Below are 22,829 nucleotides of genomic sequence, written 5' to 3'. Positions count from 1 at the left end.
ATCTAAATGAATACTCTCTTCTGTTAGTCATCAAGATAACCTAAATTTAAACAGCAGTGAGATAACCACCGTTCACCTGGCAGAGTAGCTTGACTTAATACCAAGTGTTGGTGAGGATGAGGAGCAAAAGGTATAAATTGAGTGCGAGCACTTTGGAAAAGAGTTTTGCACTATATACTAAAGCTGAACATAATTATCTTTTTCAGATTAGGTAAATATTGAAAATTTGAAAAGATCCCATGGATTATTGATGTAATGGGTCTATTTATTTTAATTAAGCTTTGTAGGTTACAGGGAGCACAGACCAATCCATATTACCTTGAGAAATGGGAATATTGTCAGGAACCAAGAAAATGTAGAATGCCCTACCTGCACGGAAATCCCCAACTGTATACTTAACTCTCAGTGATCTTTTTGTTAACAGAACTCGGTTACTATCCTTTCACCTGAGTAGCTTAAATTCATTTTATTCTTCTCTCTCTCTTTCATAGATTTTGTTTATTTATTACTTTTGCTCTTTGATCCTATTGTTAGTTTCTTCTTCCTTGGTTTGTCATGACCTTTTCTTATCTTTGGCTTCTTTTCAGCTTCAACTCCTGCTGCTAACTCCATAATCTCTTGGCATTTTCAAAAGTAAATGTCTTAAGAAAATCTGATTGCCTTTTCACTCCAGGTTACTATGAATTGGCCACCCTCAGTTCATTTACAATTAATTGTATATTTACTTAAGCTTAAAGGGTAGGATGGAATTGGCAGTTAATACAGTGTTCTGCAAGTATATTGTATAACTCAGTATAGGGTTTACCAAATTTGCAAGTTTTTATAATGCTTTGAATTTGCTGCTATAATTCAGGTGAATATTACTAGATTTTCAGCTTATTTCTCTAGCCTTTATTAGTCTATAATTTGCTTGCAAAAACTATTTTTTAAGATAAGAGAAGAAAAAGGAAAAAAATAGGCAGTTAACTAGAGTTAAATAACTGTTCCCATATTGTTACTACTGAAAATATTAAAGAAAATGAGGTTAGCCCAGCCCGTGTGGCTCAGTGGTTTAGTGTTGACCCATGCACCTAGTGAGGGGCATGCAGGAGGCAGCCACTGGATGGTCTCTCTCATCGAAGTTTCTCTCTCTCCCCCTCTTCCCTCATCTCTCTCTAAAAATCAATAAAGAAAAAAAATTAAAAAGAAAATGAAGTTATGCTACAAAAGTCATTTTTTAGTGTTTCAGTATTGTGTTTGAATTTTTATTTAATCAGGAGGGGAGATTTCTGACAGTCACTGGGAGAGATGGAGTTCTGCTTTTTCTATATTTGATGTGGAAAAGTAATGGTGGGTGTTATGACTACACATATTGACAGCAGTGGTAACTGTTTTCTAATTTTACTTGCTGAGTATATTGTATATTAGCTGGAATAAAATGTGGTGTTGTTTTTTAAATCAAAGAGTACAAAACTCCTTTTCATTAAATCTTTTAACTAATAGCCTAAAAATTGTTTTGCTTATGTTGTCTTTATTGCCTGGTAAATATTCTGGGTTTGTTTGGAATTAAGGGATGAAACACAGTATTGGGTTAGGAATAATAAGAATAGATAGCAAAGTAAATGAAGGTCCTTCAGGTTAAAATATTATCCTAGCTGAAAACAGTTCTGTCATTTTTTATTCATGTTCATGTTCTTGGCAGACTAGATAAGACCATTGATACGAATGCTTATATCACTTCATTTCCCTAGGTCCTTGTTCTTTTCAGTAGCATCCCTTTGATCTGTAGAAGGATAGAGGAGTAATTAGGCACTATTATCATTTAATCTTCATGGAAGCCCTTTCTAGGTGTTATTCCCATTTTTGCATAAAAAAGTGAAATTGAATAGATTATAAGAACATTGATCAGTGATGGTGACATTATTCGAAGAACAACAACCTCAGTTTTTTGTAATACCCCCCCCTTTCTAGTTAATTTCAGCTAGTCTCATGGATATACAGTCGTCCCTCATTTTTCCGCGGTTAATCCATTCCAGACTCTAGTGGTTGCACTTGGCGTTATAGGATTCTAGGGTTGCTCGAATACATATGTCTACAGTCCATACGTACAGTAATTTTAATTTTAATTGTAATACAGGGATGTATAATTGACTCAGACAACCAAGCGCACGCTGTATCATTTTCACTCTCAATCAACTTTTTAATGAATATATTTGGAAAAAACGTGAAAGTTGAAGTGCAAAGTGGTGAGGGATGACTGTGTAGTTGAATACTAAAATATAAATGATCAGTCAACCCCCTTTAAAAAACCTTTCCCATAGTTACATCTGAAAATTCTTTAGGTCTTTTAAAAATATTCCTACAGTTTTCTTAGTTAGATTTTATTGCTCCCCCACTCTGGTTTTTAAAAGTAATATTTGCTCGCCCTGGCCAGTTTGGCTCGATGGTTAGAGCGTCGGCCCGCGGACCAGCATGTCCCGGGTTCGGTTCCCACTAAGGGCATGTACCTTGGTTGCAGTTTGTCCCCGGCTCCGATTGGGGTTGTGTGGGTGACGACCAGTTGGTGTGTCTCTCTCACATCGATGTTTCTTTCTCTCTCTTCCTCCCTTTCTCCCTCCCGCCCTGTCTCAAGATAAATGCAAAAATGTCCTCGGGTGAGGATAAAAAAATTAAATTAATAAATTAAAGTAATATTTGCTCATAAGGAAAAAAAAAAATACTATCTTTAATTTATAACTAAGACGATTACTCTTCATTTTAGTGTATTTCTTTCTTATTCTCGGTACATTTTACCCCCCAAACTCTTTTTCCCCTCCAATCTAACATCATTTTCTCCTTATAACACAGCTTTGTTAACATTTTATTGTACTGTGATTTTGGTGCTCGTTTGCTTATTATTTGACCTGTATATTTTAATTTTTTATATGTTGCCTTCTTACAAAAAGCATTTTTCTGCTGTGTAGTTGGGTCATTATAACAGATTCTCAGAAGTAGAGTGGCTAGGTTTAAGGATACGAGCACTTTTGATATAAATTTTGCCAAATTGCTTTTCAAAAAGATTATACTGATGTACATTTCATCTTCCGAATGTGCAGATCTTCATTTCACTGAAACTTTACCAGCATTATTCGTTTTTCAACTTTTTCCAAGTGAGATAGATGAAAAATGTCCTTTGACTTTTTCTGTTTTAATTTTTGTAGAAGTGATATATGATTGCTATAAATAATTCAAACAATACAGAAAATGCTGAGATCTAAAGGAGAGAAAAAGTGATAATTCCAGCCACATAGAAATGAATAATATTCATCATTGGTAAACATTCTTTCCAGATACATCTTTACATGTACAGCCTGACAGTTTTACATAAATAATGCCATACTGTTTTATAAACAACTTTTTCTCCACCAGCAATACGTTATGGGTTTCTTTTCATATTTGATATAGGTCTCAATTTCTCTCCTACCCTCTAAGAAAGACTGCATATCTTTTGTGGAAAATTTAGTTTGGGGTCAAAGCCCCAGAGTAATAAAGAATGCTCATCTGCTGACCACTATTTTATGTGCATATATTTCTTTTAGGATCCTTGCAAAGTAGAATTTATGGCTCTGGTGCCTTAGCCAAATATAATCTTAACATTTTAACAATCCTGTGAATACTGTTTAAACGTATTAAACCTGTTTTTTCTCTTATTGGAACATTTAAGGGAGCTTCAGAAGTTAGCATTAACTGTTTTGCCACTGCAATCTCTTTGCAATTAGATAAAAGAATAGAATTATGACCTTTTTATTCTGTACTTATGGAACTTCTAAAAGAAAATAAATATTCACTGACCTTTTTTTCTGGGGCAAATCATACAATAAGGAAGTTAAAGAGTAGTGTTGGGCCCTGGCCGGTTTGGCTCAGCGGTTAGAGTGTCGACCTGCGGTCCTGAGAGACCCGGGTTTGGTTCCCGCTAAGGGCGCGTACCTCGGTTGCAATTTGTCCCCGGCCATGGTTGGTCATGCGGGTGGCAGCCACTTGATGTGTTCCTTTCACATCGATGTTTCTCTCTCTCTCTGTTCCTCTTTCTCCCTCCCACTCTACCTGAACAAAAAAATGGGAAAATGTCCTCGGGTGAGGATAAAAAAAAAAAAAAAGAGCAGTGTTGGTATTTTGTTACTTCTGCTGCTAGCTGCTTTTATTTTATTTTCCCCTATGTAAGAGTTCTTGGAGTAGAGATATAAAGGAATATCTTGCCTTTGTGGGGGGTGAAGAAGCAATAGTAACTAACATTTATTAAGCACTTATAAGTATTGCAAAGTATTAAAGATTTCTTCACTGTAACACATTACTAGTATCCTTGTCTATTTCTTTAGTTCATTGTTTCAAAATAGGTAATATCTCCTTACAACAAATACATGCTAGAATAAAAGACCCTATTACAGCAATACTGACTGATGCAACCACATTTTAAGTAGTGGGTAGTAAATGAATATGGAGGCTGATAGTAGTTTAGTGTAATTTTATTTCTACCTCTAATGGTCTTATAAGTAATGTAGGGACTTGATCATAGGAGAAGTGGGGAGCCAAGTAGAATTTAAAACACGAAATGAAGAATCATTTGTCTATTTTTAAAGGATTGCTTGGCTACACTAGAAAGGATTTCAAGAGGAACAAGACTAAAAGCAGTTAGAAAGCTGGAGGATTTATCTAAAATGAGATAGTCAGTGACCAGAGCTAGAGAATGGCAGTGGGAAAATACAGAAAGGGACAGATTGGAGAGAAGTAGAAGGAAAAGTCTCTGGATGTTGAGGCAGCATAACATAATGATAAATGGCATGAACAATTAATTGAATCTGGTTTAAGTCCTGGCTCCCTTACTTATCAATTGTGTGAGTCTGAAGGCTTACATAAAATCACCTATAAAATGAGTGTAATGATAGTACCCATTTCCCATACACCGTTAAAAGGATTAAATAAAATGCCCTGGCTGGTTTGGCTCAGCAGTTAGCGGGTGGGCCTGCAGTCCCAAGAGACCTGGGTTTGGTACCCACTAGGGGCATGTACCTCAGTTGCAGTTTGTCCCCAGCCCTGTTTGGGTCGTGCAGGTGGCAGCCACTCGATGTGTCCCTTTCACATCGATGTACCTCCCTCTCTCTCTCCCTCCCTCTCTCTCTCTGGCTTCCTCTCCCCCCCACTCTATCTGAACAAAAAAATGGAAAAATGTCCTCAAGTGAGGATAAAAAAGGATTAAATAAAATAATGCACGTAAAGCTTTAGCATCATGTCTGGCACAAAGTAAGTGTCCTAAGTATTCGCTTTTACTGTTTTTGTTATTATTTGTCCAAGATGGCTCTCTGGAATGAATATATAAAACATCCATTTAAAGTTTGAACCTCTTTCCAAGCAAAGCAGAAAAGATCTCCCTTATCCTTTAGTATTTGTTTTCTAAAGCTAGAGTAGAAATTTTGTTTAACAGATTTCCTTTGTACAGCCTCATTTGATTTATCTAGTTATTTCTCAGCTTCCTTTTAATATCACAAAGGCTCCCTCAAAGGAAGAAGGACTGAAAAAGATAAGACTGAATTTCAGGGTGTTAAATTTAGTTTATTTAGAATCATCTTTTGTATCACAGGTTGGGTTCTTAAATAGCTTTGGTACAGAGGAAGAGCTTGGTAGTTTACTAATTTCCCCCTGTAGAGAAAAGGATATGTTATGGAATCCAAAGCCCATAATTATAAGTACAAGAAATGAAGGTCTGAAATCAAGGAGTGAGAGCACCTGTTGTTACCCTCTACTTCTACAGTACTATATTGTATTTGGGGATTTTTTTAGTACTTCCAATTGTGATAGACACAGTGTCTTATTTTCTTCTGCATTCTTTTAGCAGATTACATGGGTGTGTGATAAGGCCCTGCTTAATCCTTCCAGTTTCATCTCACTATAACATTTTGCCTATTTAGATATGTCTGTAAAGAAAACCTCATCTCATGTTCTAGTAGATGAAAATGGAAAATGAATAATATAGTTTTATAAATGACTTTCAAATGAGATGTTATATTTGGTGTTTTTTTTTTTAATTGTGATACAAGAATGGGATCTGAAAAGAAAAAAAATCTTCCTGGAACTAATCTGAGCAAATGTTCTGTTTTTCAGTATGATCTTGAGGGTAAAAACAAGATTCTACTCAATGAAGTTAATTGTATTGCTGTTGGCCTTTATTTAGGTAGTTAGTGTATGATAAAGTCCTCTTTAATACTGTTTTCTTAAATATATATTTTTTAATTTGATCCATGAGATGCTGCTATTCCTGAAAATCATTGTAGATTGAACCTCTTCTTGTCTGATACATTATAAATGTTGGATTTCTGAATGAACTGTGTTAAATCTTTCCATCTGATTCAACAAAGAACTGCCTTACATTTGGCATACACACACACACACACACACACACACACACACACACACACATTTTTAGCCTAAGCTTTAGGTATTTAGGTGTAGTATGGAGAACTATAGTACTAAACTAGCCATATCATTTTAAAGATAAGAAAATTGAGCCCAGGATGTTGTAATGACTGATTTGTCTTGTTGTCTAGTGGTTACAGTGATACTAGAGCCTTTCTTCTCACTCTGATCCTTGTGTTTTTGTTTTGTTTTTTTCTATTTCGGAGGCTGTTGCTTCTGTAGGGGGATCCATACGTATTTGAAATGCTAAATAGGTGAGATGTTTAATATTTCTGAGCATGAAATTATTGTGCCAAATTTTCTTATCTCAAATATTCTGTTATGTTGACCTAGACAAGAATAAAATTATTGCCATTGCAACTTGTGATATCTTAAATCACAACTCTATTGATAAAATTGTCTTCCTAATTGTAGATTCTTGCTTCTCATGTGGTTTGCTTTAAAATAATAATATTGAAAGTAGATGCTCACAACATAGCAAGCTTATTTGTTTTTATTACAGATTTCAGTTTCTGGGAAATACTCCATTGTCCTTATTAATCTTGTATTTTCTCTTTCCATAATTAAAATGGAAAAGGGCAGTCTATTTTGTGGGTGGGAGGACTATATCATTCAGAAATCCAGGACTATATCATTAATAACTAATTTTTTTGAAGTAAATTTATTGAGAATGTCTCTCGCTCGCTTGCTTGCTCGCTCGCTCTCTTTTTTTTTGTTGTTAATTGTCACCCAAGGATGTGCTTCAATTGATTTTCAGATAGAGTGGAAGGGAAGGGAAGAGAGAGAGAGAAGCATTGATGTGAGAAAGACACATTGATTGGCTGCCTCCCGCACTCACCTGGACCAGAGTCAAGGATCTAACCTGCAATCCAGGCATGTACCCCTGACTGGGAATCAAACCTGGGACCCTTTGGTCTGCAGGCCAGCACTCTAATCACTGGGCCAAACCGGCCAGAGCTAACTAGATAATTTTTGACACTGTGAGGAAGTTACTTCATTTCTGTCTCTCTCTCTTTTTTGTATTACTTGCTGGAGTGTTGCTAGAAAAAAGAATAAGCTTTTAAAAAGCCAAGTGCTGTTAAAAAATAAGCCAGCATTTTGACTTGACTGTATTTTATACCACTGCTTTAGAGTATGGATGGGCTGATGAACAGACTGTACAGAATGATATTTTATATATATCTTCCACATGATTAAACCAAACTATAAAATTTAGTTTTAACTTTAAGGGAGTTTTCAAATCAGTTTTTAGGCATTTTTTGGTATTTTATTAAATTCATAACTTTGAACTACATGATGTAATTTATCATGCTTTTAATTTCTCTCAATAGTCAAGATATAGAGGATGCAGGTACATGTAAAGGAATTAGTCCACAGGTTACTCTTGTTCTTTGACCAAGAATAACCTTTGTATCAGCTTTCCTAGTATACTACTATTTGGAAAATGCTACTGACCCCCTCTAGTGGCCAAAAGGATGTGCTTTTTTAAATAAAAAAGATTATTATAACAAAGGGATGTGGTCTTATTAATATAATATTTAAAAGGATTAAACCTTGTTCTATATAAAGTGTACTCAATAAAATTTTTATTGAACCAAAGTGATATTTTATGTTTATGCAAAACATGTTCGGGAATAATGCTTACTAACTCACTTGGGAAAGGAGTTAGTAAGCATTATTGCACGGCAATTTATATGAAGAAGCTTAAAGCAGATATATTGAAAGGGAAAAATACTACAGTAACTGTATTTGAATTTCTCATTATTTTAAATAGAATTTGGTGTTTTAGAAATACTATATTGGTGTTTAGAGGTTGTAAGTAAACTCAACTTTTTTTTTCTTGTCAAAAAGTGAGTGGAATTTTTAAAAAGCCAGCATGGACAGACTGGTGTGGCTCAGTGGATTGAGTATCATCCCATGGACTGAGAGGTCCTAGTTTGATTACTTGTCAGGGCACATGTGGGGCTCAATCTCCAGTAGGGGGTGTGCAGGAGGTAGCTGATCAATGTTTCTCTCTCACATTGATGTTTCTCTTTCTCCTTTCCTCTCTCTTAAAAACAAAAACAAAAACAAACAAACAAACAATAAAAACATATTTTAAAAAATAAAAATAAAAAGCCAGCATGCCTTTAAAGTTTTATCCACAAAAGGTCATATTAACAAGATTCAAAAGCATCTTATGCCCTGGCCGGTTTGGCTCAGCGGTTAGAGCGTCGGCCTGCGGTCCGGAGAGACCCGGGTTCGGTTCCCGCTAGGGGCATGTACCTCGGTTGCAGTTTGTCCCCGGCCCTGGTTGGTCGTGCGGGTGGCAGCCACTCGATGTGTCCCTTTCACATCGATGTTTCCCTCTCTCTCTCTTCCTCTCTCTCCCTCCCACTCTGTCTGTACAAAAAATGGAAAAATGTCCTCGGATGAGGATAAAAAAAAAAAAAAAAAAAAAAAAGCATCTTATAATTTTTAAGAACATTTAACAGTGTATCAGTTGTGACCATCAACTAATTTCTTCCCATTTTCGTCTCTGCTTCCCTCCCACTCTACCTTCAAACAGTAGGTCTTATAAATTCAGGATGAGTATTGGTGCCTTCAAAGGGACATTTTGGGAAGCCAAAATGTATTTGTCAACAACATTGCCACTTCTCAGAATAGTTTTACAACTTTTCTTTTAGAATTATTTTCAGCCCTGTGACAGTTTTTTTAAAATACTGAATTTGAGACAAGGCTGCACCTGCGCCACTCAGGAATATAAATGTCTAAAATGACTACAATTTTAAAAATATGTTTGTGTGCTATATAAACTTTGAAATAAACTGTATATGTTGCATGTTACAGAAATGCTAAGGTTAAATTTTTTAATAATGAATAAATGCTCAGAAATGAATATATTCTTATAAATTATTAAAAGATACCAATATCTTTGATGATTATATTTTTTTCATGTAAATTTATTTATTTATTTGTTTTTTTATCCTCACCCGAGGACATTCTTCCATTTTTGTTCAGATAGAGTGGGAGAGAGAGAGAGAGAAAGGGAGGGAGGGAGGGAGGGAGGGAGGGAGGAAAGAGGGAAGGGAGGGAGGAAGGAGGGAAGGAAGGAGGGAAGGAAGGAAGGAAACATGGAAACATCGATATGAAAGACACACATCGAGTGGCTGCCTCCCATACAACCCCGACTGGGGCCGAGGACAAACTGCAATCGAGGTACATGACCTTAGTGGCAACCGAACGAACCCCAGTCTCTCTGGACCATGAGCCAAAGATCTAACTGCTGAGCCAAACTGGCCAGGGTTGATGATTAGATTTTGAAGAGAAATTAAAAACTAAGAGCCATGTCGTGTGAATAAGAAAACCAATCAAACTTAATTAAACTATTTCTTTAAAGTAATGAGACAGTCCTTTAATTTTTATTCTGTGACTTCTAAAAATGGTTTGAGGTAGCTCCATTTTGTAGCTATGTCATAAAATTACTCTAATTATAGTGGTAAGACCATCAGGAATGTTTTACACAATGGCACCGTCATTTGCACAATTACAGAAATTTCCAGAATGACTAGTTTTTTTTAAATCATTTTTTTATTTAAAACAAGTATGAGGTATCACCTCACACCTACCAGAATGCCATCAACAAATCATCAAACAAGTGTTGGCGAGGGTGTGGAGAAAAGGGGACTCTAGTATACTGCTGGTGGGAATGCAGACTGGTGCAGCCACTATGGAAAACAGTATGGTGTTTCCTCAAAAAATTAAAAATTGAACTTCCATTTGACCTGGTGATTCCACTTCTAGGAATATATCCTAAGAAGCCTGAAACACCAATCAGAAAGAATATATGTACCCCCATGTTTGTAGCAGCACTATTTACAATCGTTAAGATCTGGAAACAGCCCAAGTGTCCATCAGTAGATGAGTGGATAAAAAAGCTGTGGTACATACACACAATGGAATTCTATGCAGTCGTAAGAAAGAAAGATCTCTTATCCTTTGAGACGACATGGAAGGACCTGGAGAGTATTATGGTAAGCGAAACAAGCCAATCAGAGAAAGACAAACATCACATGATCTCACTTATTTGTGGAATATAATGAACAAAATAAGCTGAGGAACAAAATAGACCCAGGGACATGGAAGTGGGGTACAGAGTGACAAACCTCAGAAGAGGTGGATGTGGGGGGAGGGAAGAGATAAACCACAGAACTTTTATGCATGTATGTGTAAACAAGGACATAGACAATAATGCTGGGGGGGGGGGGGTGTCAATGGCGGGAAAAAATCTGTAACAAAAATAAATTAATTGAAAAATATTTTTCAATTACAGTTGACATAAAATATTTGTTTCAGTTATGCACCACATTAATTGGACATTATAAAACTTATTAAGTGATCATTCCAAAAAAATCTCATACCCATCTGACATCATACATAGTTATTAGAATATTATTGACTATATTCCCTGTGCTGTACTTTACATCGCGATGACTGCCCTGTAACTACTAATTTGTATTTGTAAATCCCTTCACCTTTCACCCATCCCCCCGGCACCCTTCCATCTATTTTAAACATTGAAGATTCATTTGTGTATTTGTTAAACACTTACTTATATTTAATGCTATCTCAGTGCAGTTACTGACTGAAATAGAATGTTTATTATTTAAATTCAGTAACAGTGGAATTAGTTATACTGTTTTTCCCCCCTTGGAATGATTTATATAGTTTTTGATGGGATTTATTTAAGCAAACTTTATTAGAGGTAGAGATACAATTACATTAAACTCTCAGCATCCACATTTTACTACTCATTACGTAAAATGTCAATATTACTTTAGTAGTCTTGTTCTATCGTATCTTTGTTGTAAGGAGATGTTACTTTTTTGAAGTAGTGAAACCTGAAAAAATAGGCAAGGATATATGAAGTATGTTTTGTAGCCTGGCCTGTATGGCTCAGTGGATTGAGCATGGTCCCATGGACTAAGAGGTCCCGGTTTGATTCTGGTCAGGGCACATGCCCAGATTGCAGGTTCGATCCCCAGTAGTGGGTGTGCAGGAGGCAGCTGATTGATATTTCTATCTCTCGCTCTAAAAAAATCAATAAAAAACATTTTTTAAAAGTATGTTTTATAGTGAAGACACACTTACTAAAGCTTTGTAGTGTGTTTATATTTTATTTCAAGATCTTTAAAAAATCGTTTGTACTTCTTTGTTTAAGATTCTTTGATATAAAGTAGGAAATGGAGAGGGTAGATGTATTTAGATTTAAATTTCAAATTGGTTTTGAATATTTTTAAAATAATAAAATTTTTATTGTAAATTATGAGGCAATTTAAATGGCAATTCAGATTAATTTCTGTTTAGAAATGGATGACATATAGGTAGATATGCTACTTCTGAAGTACCTTATATTTTTAACTTGTTAGAGATAGATTCTTATTTTCATTTCCAGTCTTATATATTTAAATCCAATGAAAAACTTTACCAAGCCAGTACAACAATTAAAATGTCGAAATGCTACTCTTAGAAATTTAGTGCTATTGTCAAAAATAGTAAGAAACTAGAGCCATTTTAGATAAAGAACCTAGCTCAGTGTTTGTTCCAGGACATTTTTTGTAAACTATATGATTGTTGTAACTAGAATTATCTTTTTGTGGATTCTGTTTTATTGAAACAAGCTTACCATTTTTTCTTTATCAACTTTGTTGAGATACAATTCAACATTAAAATGTATCTTAATTGGACAGTTGTGTTTTGGCAATTGTAACTTACACCTCCCCACTCCAATTTTTGTGTACCTCTTTGTAGTCAGTGCTCCTATTGCAACCTGGCCAGCTTTCTTTTGTCATAGAATAATTTTTCCTTTTTTCTTTAAATCAATTTTCTTGAGGTATAATTTATATACAGTAAATAAAGTACATGCTTTCCCCTTTCATTAATAGTTTTCCTGGTACCAAAATACTTACTTTGTTTCATCACTAATACATTGCTTTGCTTTGAGATGTGGAGTGATATATAGTGATGTAAGTCTTGGAGAAGAGGTGTGATTGCATATAGTCTTTTTTTTTTTTTCTTTACTGATTTTAGAGAGAGGGAAAAGGAGAGGGAGAGAGATAGAAACATCGATGAAACAGAACATTGATTGTCTGCCTCCTGTATGTCTCCCACAGGGATTTGGCCCACAACCTGGGCATGTGCCCTGACTGGGAATTGAACCAGAGACCTGTTGGTGCACAGGTCAACGCTCAACCACTGAGCCACACCTGTCGGGCGATTCCATATAGTCTTAAGTTCACATGTAATTTGTTAGTAAATTCAGAGTCAATATATTACAGTACTTTTATAGATAGTGTTTTATAAACAAGCATAAAAGTATGACAGTTTCACTTTGGTGTTTGGTGACTTGTATATGCTGGAAATTTGAATTTTAAGAGGCTGCTGTTTTCACGTGGATAAATTTCTAGTGTCTTCACCTGATGATATATATTTTTTTAAATATGTTTTTATTGGTTTCTTTTCTTTTTTTTTTATTTATTCTCACCCGAGGACATTTTTGCATTTATCTTCAGATAGAGCAGGAGGGAGAGAGGGGGTAAGAGAGAGAGAGAGAGAGAGAGAGAGAGAAACATCGATGTGAGAGAGATACATCTAATGGTTGCCACTCACATAACCTCAACCGGGGTGGGGACAAACTGCAACCTATGTACATGCCCTTAGCGGGAACCAAACCCAGGACTCTCTGGTCTGCAGGCCGATGCTCTAACTACTGAGCCAAACAGGCCAGGGCTGGTTTCCTTTCTTCTGTAAGAGAGAGAGAGGCAGGGAGAAAGAGATAGAAACATCCATGTGAGAGAAAAACATCAATCAGCTGCCTCCTACACCACCCCCTCCCCCCACTGGGGATCAAACAAGGACTTCTCCGTCCATTGGACAATGCTCAATCCATTGAGCCACACCAGCTGGGCAATATTCTTTTTTTTAAAGAATTGTTTTACTATTTTGGTTATGGATTCTTTCTCCTAACTCCCTCCTCCTCCTCCTTCCTAGAATATTAAACTTAAATTAATGAAGTGATACTGAACTGGAAAAATGTTTTAAACTAAAGTTAATATTATTTATATAAAATAATATAATTTTATTTATTGACTAAATCATTATAAAATCTTAATATTCTTGTAACTAGAAGAACATTGTCCAATTAGAATAATGTCAGGGGTAAACCAATAGCTATATAGGAAATGTAGTGGATTTTTAGGAACTAGAGCATTTTAGTAAAATGTCAATGGAAATATTTTCTATAATATATTGTACTTAATTTTAGTGATTTCTAATATTAATCTTGAAAATCAAGTAACCTAAAACTACTACTATTTTAATTGGATGATTGAGTTTTTTACTAGGGGTATACCAAAAATGATTAGATGTTATTTTACCTCTTAAGTTTAGAGACTAAGGCTAAAATCATGCACAGTACTCTAAAAAAATAGCAGTAGATAGTAATCAGAGATCTAAAATACATACTTGAACAGGTTTCAGGTATAGTAAAACTTGAATATAACAGACTAATTCGGGCAAGGTAGTGCCCCTAAAAGTTGAAAGTCCATTATATAATAAAGTAGGTTTTCCAAAGGTGTATGTTAAAAAAATTGACATAATTAGTTTACCTGTTTTTACTTATATAGCTTGTGTAATTAAAATTATGTATGAAAAGTTTGATTTTACAGAAAAGTTTGATTTTAAATTACTGTGATTTTAAATTTATATTAAATAGGACTATTAAATGCATGCATTTCCCGGTCACCGAGAATAAACAAATGCACAGGGCTGGGGTGTGGCTTAGCGCACATGGGAACATTGGCAGGCCTGCATTAAAACTGCTGCAGAAGCCTGGCCAGTGTGGCTCAGTGAATTGAGCATCATCCCATGGACTGAGAGGTCCTGGTTTGATTCCTGGTCAGGGCACATGCCCAGGTTGTGGGCCAAATACCCAGTGGGGGGCATGTAGGAGGCATCCAATTGATGTTCTGTCTCGCTGATGTTTCTGTCTCTCTCTTTCTCTCCCTGTCTCTCTTTCTAAAATCAATAAAGAAAAATAAAATAAAACTGTTGCAGAAAGTTACCCCATGTGACAACAGAACCAGTAACCTGAAGTGATTCAGTGTGATCACTTGCTAATCATTTCCTGATGGGTGACTCTTGAATTTATATATGTAGACTATAGTTGTAGATAGGTAATATTTATGTCAGCAAAATCACTGTAGTGTTTTTTTCCAACATATGACCTATTCACTAAAATATGTTAAAAAACAATGAATTATAACAAAAAAAAATAACCTGTTAATTATAAGCAAATCTTGGTTAAAGGCATTTTAAAATTAACAGAAATTTTGTCCATTAAATCATGTTCCACAAAATCAAGGAGTTACATACTTGGAAGTTTTTTTTGTTTTTGTTTTTTGGGGTTTTTTTTATCCTTACCCGAGTACATTTTTCATTTATCTTTCAGATAGAGCAGGAGGGAGAGAGGGAGGAAGAGAGAGATAGAAACATTGATGTGAGAGAGACATATAGAGTGGTTGCCACCCACATGACCCCAACCAGGGCTGGGGACAAACTGCAACCAAGGTATGTGCCCTTATTGGGAACTGAACCCGGGACACCCTGGTCGGCGGACCGATACTCTTAACTGCTGAGCCAAACTGGCCAGGGTGGAAGTTATGGTGGTTTTTTTTTACATGTTTAATTCCTTTGTGTATTTCTTGGTACTGCATTTGTCTTATCAAATTGATGCTCTGAAGAGCCAATCAAAATTAGATAAAAGTATTATTACAGTGCTAAGTCTAAGTACCCCAATATCCCGGAGTTCAGTTATTTTTCATTGCATGATTACTTAACACAGTGGTAAAGTTGAGATTTTTGTGTGACATGAACTGTCAAGGTGGTAACAAAAATGAACAAGAGTCCTGGCCAGTTTGCTCAGTGGTTAGAGCATCGCCCTGCGGTCCAGAGAGACCCGGGTTCGGTTCCCGCTAAGGGTGCGTACCTTGGTTGCAGTTTGTCCCCAGCCCAGGTTGATTGTGCGGGTGGCAGCCACTCGATGTGTCCCTTTCACGTCGATGTTTCTCTCTCTCTTCCTCTCTCTCCCTCCCACTCTACCTGAACAAAAAATGGAAAAATGTCCTCGGGTGAGGATAAAAAAAAAAAAATGAAAAAGATACAGTCTTCTTTCAGAAGAACCAAATTCAGTAGTAATTTTAAAATCTAATCAAGTGATAAATGCCATATTTGTGATATTTTAAGAACAATTGAGAATACATAAACAGACTGCATGGTGTAATAAAAGAGGGTTCATTGAGACAGTGATTAAGTGATAGTACTGGAAATAGTATTATAAATATATAGTACTGAAAGTTTTCCTCTTACTACTTTTGAAAAAGTTTGCTGTTTATTTCTTTGTTATAAGAATAGAATTAAAAGTGGTTCAAGATATCTTAGCCCATCTCCTGCAATTATTACTATTTTGCCTTTGTTTTATCCAATTTTTATAACAACCTTATTAATTTATAGAATTCTTGTTTTCTCTTAAGTATTTTTCCAGTTCTGTTGAGATACAATTAACATATAACCTTGTATTAGTTTAAGATGTACAACATAATGATTATACATATACACAAACGCAATGTATTTAAATTACAATAAGTTAACACCTGTAATTTCACCTAGTTACAGTATTTTTCTTGTTTTAAGTATTTCTTATCCAATTTTTTTCACATAATTTACTTTCTTTTTTAGACTGAATCTGGTTATGGATCTGAATCCAGCTTGCGTCGACATGGCTCAATGGTGTCACTGGTGTCTGGAGCAAGTGGCTATTCTGCAACATCCACCTCTTCATTCAAGGTTTGTGGCTGTGAATGCTTTACATTAAGGCCTCATAAATAGAATTTAGTACTGAATATTGTGAACAAAATGTATTTGATAGTTTTTCAAAAGAACTTTTTACAATGTAATTTATTTTAAGTTGTTACAGAATAGTTTTTAAGTGTTAAAATTTAATATAAAATGAACACATTACAGATTTTATTTTATTTACTAATAGATAAGATGTAAAGAAAAAATTTTTTTCAGAGGAGAATCTGAAGAATGCCAAAATGATTTTTGCTAAAAGAGTTATGAAATAGGCCAAATGTAATGAAATCAAAGACTTCTATATGATTAGACAACAAGCTAAGGATCCTATGAATACTAAAGGTTCTGTAGATGAAACTCACCATTTCTTTTAAAGGATACCCAGTAATATTTTTGCCCATTTCAAACCCTTTCACAGTTTTTTCTCACAATATCAATAATTTGAAAATATTAAATTTTAAAAGTGTCAGGCTTATTTGCTGTCTTATTTCCTTCAGGCTTATCACTATCTAGCCACTGTTAGTCAGTTCCAAGTTAATTACCAGGAGTATTACATTGAGCTTGATGGCTCTCCCTATCTGATGGCTCTCATTAGTTAGATGTAGACCTTAAAAAGTATTGAAATACTATAGAACTAAATACATTACAGTTTTGTTAATGGATTATACTCCCCCACCCCTTGTGTTTTGCAGAAAGGCCACAGTTTACGTGAGAAATTGGCTGAAATGGAAACCTTTAGAGATATCCTATGTAGACAAGTTGATACTCTACAGAAGTTCTTTGATGCCTGTGCTGATGCTGTCTCCAAGGATGAACTTCAAAGGGATAAAGGTTAATTAGGCTATTACCACTATTTTTACTTGGAGAATGAATGGATTTAAAGCCTCTTGATCTTAAAGGGTAATGTCTTTAACTGATAAAGGTAATTATAGTCACTTTTGCTGCAAACCCCCAATATAACAGATTTCAGTGTCTAACTTGTATACTTTAATAAACATATTTAACTAATCTGATCACTCATACCAGATTCCACTGAAGATTTCTAAGCTCTTTATTCTATTTAAAAATATAATAACTGTCATTTTGGTAATAGGGAACATTTTACATGATTATGTCTAATAAATTTATTCCATGATCAGTCTAAGAGACAGGCGTATGTTTATGTTAAATCCTTCAGTCTGGGATTAATTGATCTCTTTTTCCTTCTCTTATTTTTCTCTTTTTCTCCCTTTCTTTCTCTTTTCATCTTTCTGTTCCTTCCTCTGGTCCTTTTTTAATGGAAGAGGAAATCAATAATGGAGCTATATATACATTTAAAAATACTTTGTAGTGAGTTTTTTTAAAGAGAGATATGACCTTCAGTTAACTTATAATGTGAGTTTTGAACTTTTCCTTTGTTACTGTTGAAGATGTTACTGATGTGGTCAATATCTTTTCTTCAGTTTTTCTTATTTGCTGTGAAGGCATAAATGAGCTACTCACAGAATTATTACTAAATAGCACTTAGTATGATAACTAAGTTGCTTGACATAGTTTTATTTCTTGGTCTTATTAAATGTGTTTGATCTGAGTTCAAATTGTTTTTGTCTTCTCTGTTCTTTGTTTCCTTTTTCTATGGGCTTTGGGATTGAGTATATTTTTATAATTGCATTTTTTATCTCCTTTTTTTGCTTTTTGGTTATAATTATTTTAGTAGCTACTTTAGTTTATAGCATGCACATTTAATTTATCACAGTCTATCTTCAAGTAATATACCACAAGTATACTTTTCCCTGCCCCATTTTGGATACTTTTTCCTGTAATCATTTCAGTTGGTTCTTTCTCTGACCTCTATAGTTCACTTATTTATATGTGCTATCAGCACTTCACTGAATACTCAAGGGGATCTTCTGTCAATCTCCTGGATTCTCTCTCTATATAGCTTTCTTCTCTCTGGTACTCTGCCCTGTGAACTCTAGTATCCTTTGTCTCTCTGGACTCTCTGCTTCATTTCCTCACCTCAGAGAGTCTACTAGGCTTCCCCTGGGTTCCTCCTGGCTCTATAGCTTGGAATCTCTCCCAAGGGAGTAAGTTGGATAATCATAGAATTCACATCATTTGTTCCTTGCCACCCAGGGATCACTGTCCTTTTTTGCCTAATGTACACTATCTTGAAAACCATTATTTCATATATTTTGTCCAGGTTTTAGTTTCATGCTAGAGGATAAATTCAGTTCCTTTACTCTATCTTGGCTAGAAGCAGAAGCCCATATTCTTCTTAAAATTTAGAAAAAATAAGTAGTCTGGAAGTTTTTAATATTTGATACACTAAGTTTTTGGTTCTTTAACATTTCATGTTTATTTTTCTAACAATGAAGGTAGTTGAACTATTTCTCCTTCATTAAAAAAATACATGTATATATAATAGTTCATCAGAATTCATGGGGGATTGGTTCCAAGACTCCCAGATGATACCATAATCAGCAGATGCCCAAGTCCCTCATATAAAATGGAGTAATATTTGCATGTAACCTACACACATCCTCCTATATACTTTAAATCATCTGTAGATTACTTATAATACCTAATCCAATGTAAATGCTATATAAATAATTATTATAATGTATTGTTCAGGGAGTAATGACAAGAGGAAAAAAAGTATGCCTGTGTTTAGTACAGACACAACCATTGTAGGCCTAGCTACAAAGTACATGTCAACAACAATGTAACTTTTTCAAATAGTTTCCATCCACAGTTAGTTGAATCCACAGATACAGAGAGCCGACTATATTTATATATAACCTTTTTATCAAATTAAACATTACTTGAAATACCCCTTTAAACTGAATCACTATGTATCAGAATTGTATTCCTAATTTATTTTTAAATGATCCACGTCAAAATATATAGCATTTGAAATACAAAAGTGATAGTGGGAGGAATAGAAGTTGGGATACATTTATAGCCAGGCTGTATAGAAGATTTGAAAAATGATTTTAAACATTCATTTTGAATAAATAATAACAGTGGTAGACAAATGCATTAGTTTGCTAGGGCTGCTATCATGAAGTACCACAGACTGGGTGGCTTAAACAACAGAAATTAATTTTCTCACAGTTCTGGAGGCTGGAAGTCTAAGATCAAGTTGTTGGCAGGGTTGTCCCTCTGAGGGTCATGATTGAAGGATCTGTTCAAGGTTTCTCGCCTTGGTTTGTAGATGTTTGTCTTTTCCTTTTATCTTTACATCATCTTTCTTCTGTGTCTTTGTCCAAATTTCTTCCTCTAATAAGGACACCAGTCATATTGGATTAGGGCCCGCCCTAATGACTTCATTTTAACTTGATTACATCCACAAAGTCACTGCCTTGAAATGTAGTCACATTCTGAGATATAGGGGAGTTAGGACCTTGATATATGAATTGGGGGGGGGGTACACAATTCTGTTTATAACAATTTTTTTCTATAAATGTTCTTTTTAGAAATATTGACAGTTTTAAGAATATATACTGGATAAAAATGAAATAAGGACATAGACCTTACTTTTCTACTTTGACTGTAGATCTAGGGATCTCTCTGTAGGTACACTTTCACTAAATTATCAAAACTAAGTGTGAATTTTAAGAATTGCTGTTCTCCCCCTAGCTGGTGTGGCTCAATGGCTGAGCATTGACCCATGCATCAAGAGGTCACTTTGATTCCCAGTCAGGGTACATGCCCAGGTTGTGGGCCTGATCCCCACTGAGGGGCATGAAGGAGGCAGCCCATTGATGTTCTCTCTCATCTCTCTCTCTCTCTCTCTCTCTCTCTCTCTCTCTCTCTCTCTTTTCCCCCCTCCTCCCTCCCTCCCTCTCCCTCCCCCTTCCTCTCTCTCTAAAATCAAGAAGAAAAATTTTTTAAAAGAAAAAAGAATTGCAGTTCTTCAGTAAGTATGTCATTGAAGTGATAATAGCAAAAACTTTTTATTTTAGGTGATCATTAGTTTTTTCATATAAAATGTTTTATCAGAAATGCTAAGAGGGTCTTAACCTGACCCTCTACCACTCACACATACTTTAGTAAAATTTAATTAACCCTTCAGTAAGACTTAGATACTCTGGGGTTACAGAAGTTGAAGACATTATCTTTAACCTTAACATACTGCTTGATTTTAAAACAAGACACATGTACCACATTAAAGGAAAGACTCTTCTATTCATTGAGGAAACGTTTTCCATATCTGAAGGTTGAAAATCCCTGTTTGGTGGTACTAGGCTGTCGGTTGGTTAGGATTAGTGAACTTTCAGTAATCCAAAGCAGATACTAATGAGATGAGTAAAGTGCAGACTTAAAATGTTTAAGAGCAGTTAATCAGAGTAGTATTGAGTCAAGGTCAGGATCTTATTCTGATGATGAGTACTGATTTAAAAACAGCAGTATGCTGTGTTAATGAATTTCTAGAATTGACCATATTTGCAAATTATTGATAAGATAATGAAGATTCACAGAATTTGGGAATATAATTAATTTGGGGACTTCGGTGTCCGCAGAGGCTTCAATATGGATATTGGAGTCTATAGGAATGATGGACTTGGAAAAAACAGTCACATTGGTATCAGCTGGGTAGAAATGAAAAATAGGTGTTAGAAAGTTGGAGGGATCACATTACCAGATTTCAGGTTATTCTACAAAGTCACTGTAATCAAAACAACCTGGTACTGGCACAAGAACAGGCATATAGACCAGTAGAACAGAACAGAGAACCCAGAAATGGACCCAAGGCAATATGCTCAATTAATAGTTGACAAAGGTGGCAAGAGCATACAGTGGAGTAAGGACAGCCTCTTTAATAAATGGTGTTGGGAAAATTGGACAGCTACATGCAGAAAAATGAAACTTGACCATCAACTTACACCCTACACAAGAATAAACTTAAAATGGATAAAAGACTTAAATGTGACTCATGAATCCATAAAAATCCTAGAAGAAACTGTAGGCAACAAAAATTCAGACATCATACGCAGCAGAATCTTCACTGATACATCACCTAAGGCAATAGAAACAAAGGAGAAAATGAACACATGGGACTACATCAAACAGAAAGGCTACCCACTGTATGGGAGAGCATAATTGCCAATGATATATCAGGTAAGGGGTTAATTTCCAATATATATAGAGTGCTCATACAACTCAACAAAAGGAAGACAAAGAACCCAATTAAAAAATGGGCAGAGGAACTAAATAGCCACCTCTCCAAACAGGACATACAAATGGCCAAGAGACATATGAAGAAATGCTCAACATCACTAATCATCAGAGAGATGCAAATTAAAATAACAATGAGGTATCACCTCACACCTGTCAGAATGGCCGCCATCAACAAATCATCAAACAAGTGTTGGCGAGGGTGTGGAGAAAAGGGTACTCTAGTACACTGCTGGTGGAAATGCAGACTGGTGCAGCCACTATGGGAAACAATATGGTGTTACCTCAAAAACTTAAAAATTGAACTTCCATTTGACCCAGTGATCCCACTTTGAGGAATATACCCTAAGAAGCCTGAAACACCAATCAGAAAGAATATATGTACCCCCGTGTTTGTAGCAGCACTATTTACAATAGCTAAGATCTGGAAACAGCCTAAGTGTCCATCAGTAGACGAATGGTACATATGCACAATGGAGTACTGTGAAGCTGTAAGAAAGAAAGATCTCTTATCCTTTGAGACGACATGGAGGGACCTGGAAAGTATTATCCTAAGTGAAACAAGCCAAACAGAGAAAGACAAGTGTCATATGATCTCACTTATTTGTGGAATATAATGAACATAATAGTCTGAGGAATGGGGTAGTCCCAGAGACGTGGAAGTGGGGTACAGACTGACAATCCCCAGAAGAGGAGGTGGTGGGGGAGAGATAAACCACAGAACTTATATGCATGTATGCAGGAACAATGGACATGGACAACAAAGCTGGGGACAAGGTGAGGAGGGAGGGGGAATCAGTGGAGGGAAAAGGAGAAACATCTGTAACAAAAATTAATAAAATAAAAAAAAGAAAAATAGGTGTTAGTAGATAATAGCAGCTTATGGTTTAAAAAAGTTGTTAGAGATGAGTAGCAAAATTTTCAAGTGATAAAAAATGAAATAGCTCAGTGGCTAGAAATGGCAATACAAAATAAAGGTATTTTCCATGATGATTTCTACCATTTATTCAAGGGAGGGAACAAGGAATAGAAGTGAGCTTTGCGTCTATTGGAGCGACAGCTGAATGGATGACATATTCTTTGTAAAGCCAAATTAACCCTGAGGTAAAGAAATAAAGTCAAGAAATATGGTTTAGAATGAAGATTCTTTCTGTAGAAAGAGTTTCTCAAAAGATAATAAAATAAAGAAGCCATACAAGCACTTAATAGAAAGCAGAGAAGAAGGTTGGGGGCTGAGGTTTAGAAATTTGCATTACAGTAGAATATATAATGCAGAAGATTAAAGTATGTCAGGCAGTAGAAAAAAGAGTACACAGAGCAAAGAGATGCAGAGAACATGGGATTTTATTCTT

The 22,829-nt window shown here is 35.4% G+C and overlaps 1 protein-coding gene across 4 annotated transcripts in view; it reads left to right on the top strand.

Moving 5' to 3' along the window:
- The window catches only part of CERT1 (ceramide transporter 1), a 94,478-nt gene that overhangs the window by 27,298 nt on the left and 44,351 nt on the right, over positions 1-22,829 (top strand). For all 4 annotated transcript variants that reach the window (XM_036278893.1, XM_036278895.1, XM_036278892.1 and 1 more), the window contains 2 exons: positions 16,201-16,308; positions 17,010-17,148. In XM_036278893.1, the coding sequence (XP_036134786.1) occupies positions 16,201-16,308; positions 17,010-17,148 (247 nt within the window). The remainder of the gene's footprint in view (positions 1-16,200; positions 16,309-17,009; positions 17,149-22,829) is intronic.

This window comes from Molossus molossus, unplaced genomic scaffold (genome assembly GCF_014108415.1).
Source record: "Molossus molossus isolate mMolMol1 unplaced genomic scaffold, mMolMol1.p scaffold_m16_p_3, whole genome shotgun sequence".
Lineage (NCBI taxonomy): Eukaryota > Metazoa > Chordata > Mammalia > Chiroptera > Molossidae > Molossus > Molossus molossus.
This window is presented reverse-complemented; position numbering and strand designations above follow the sequence as displayed.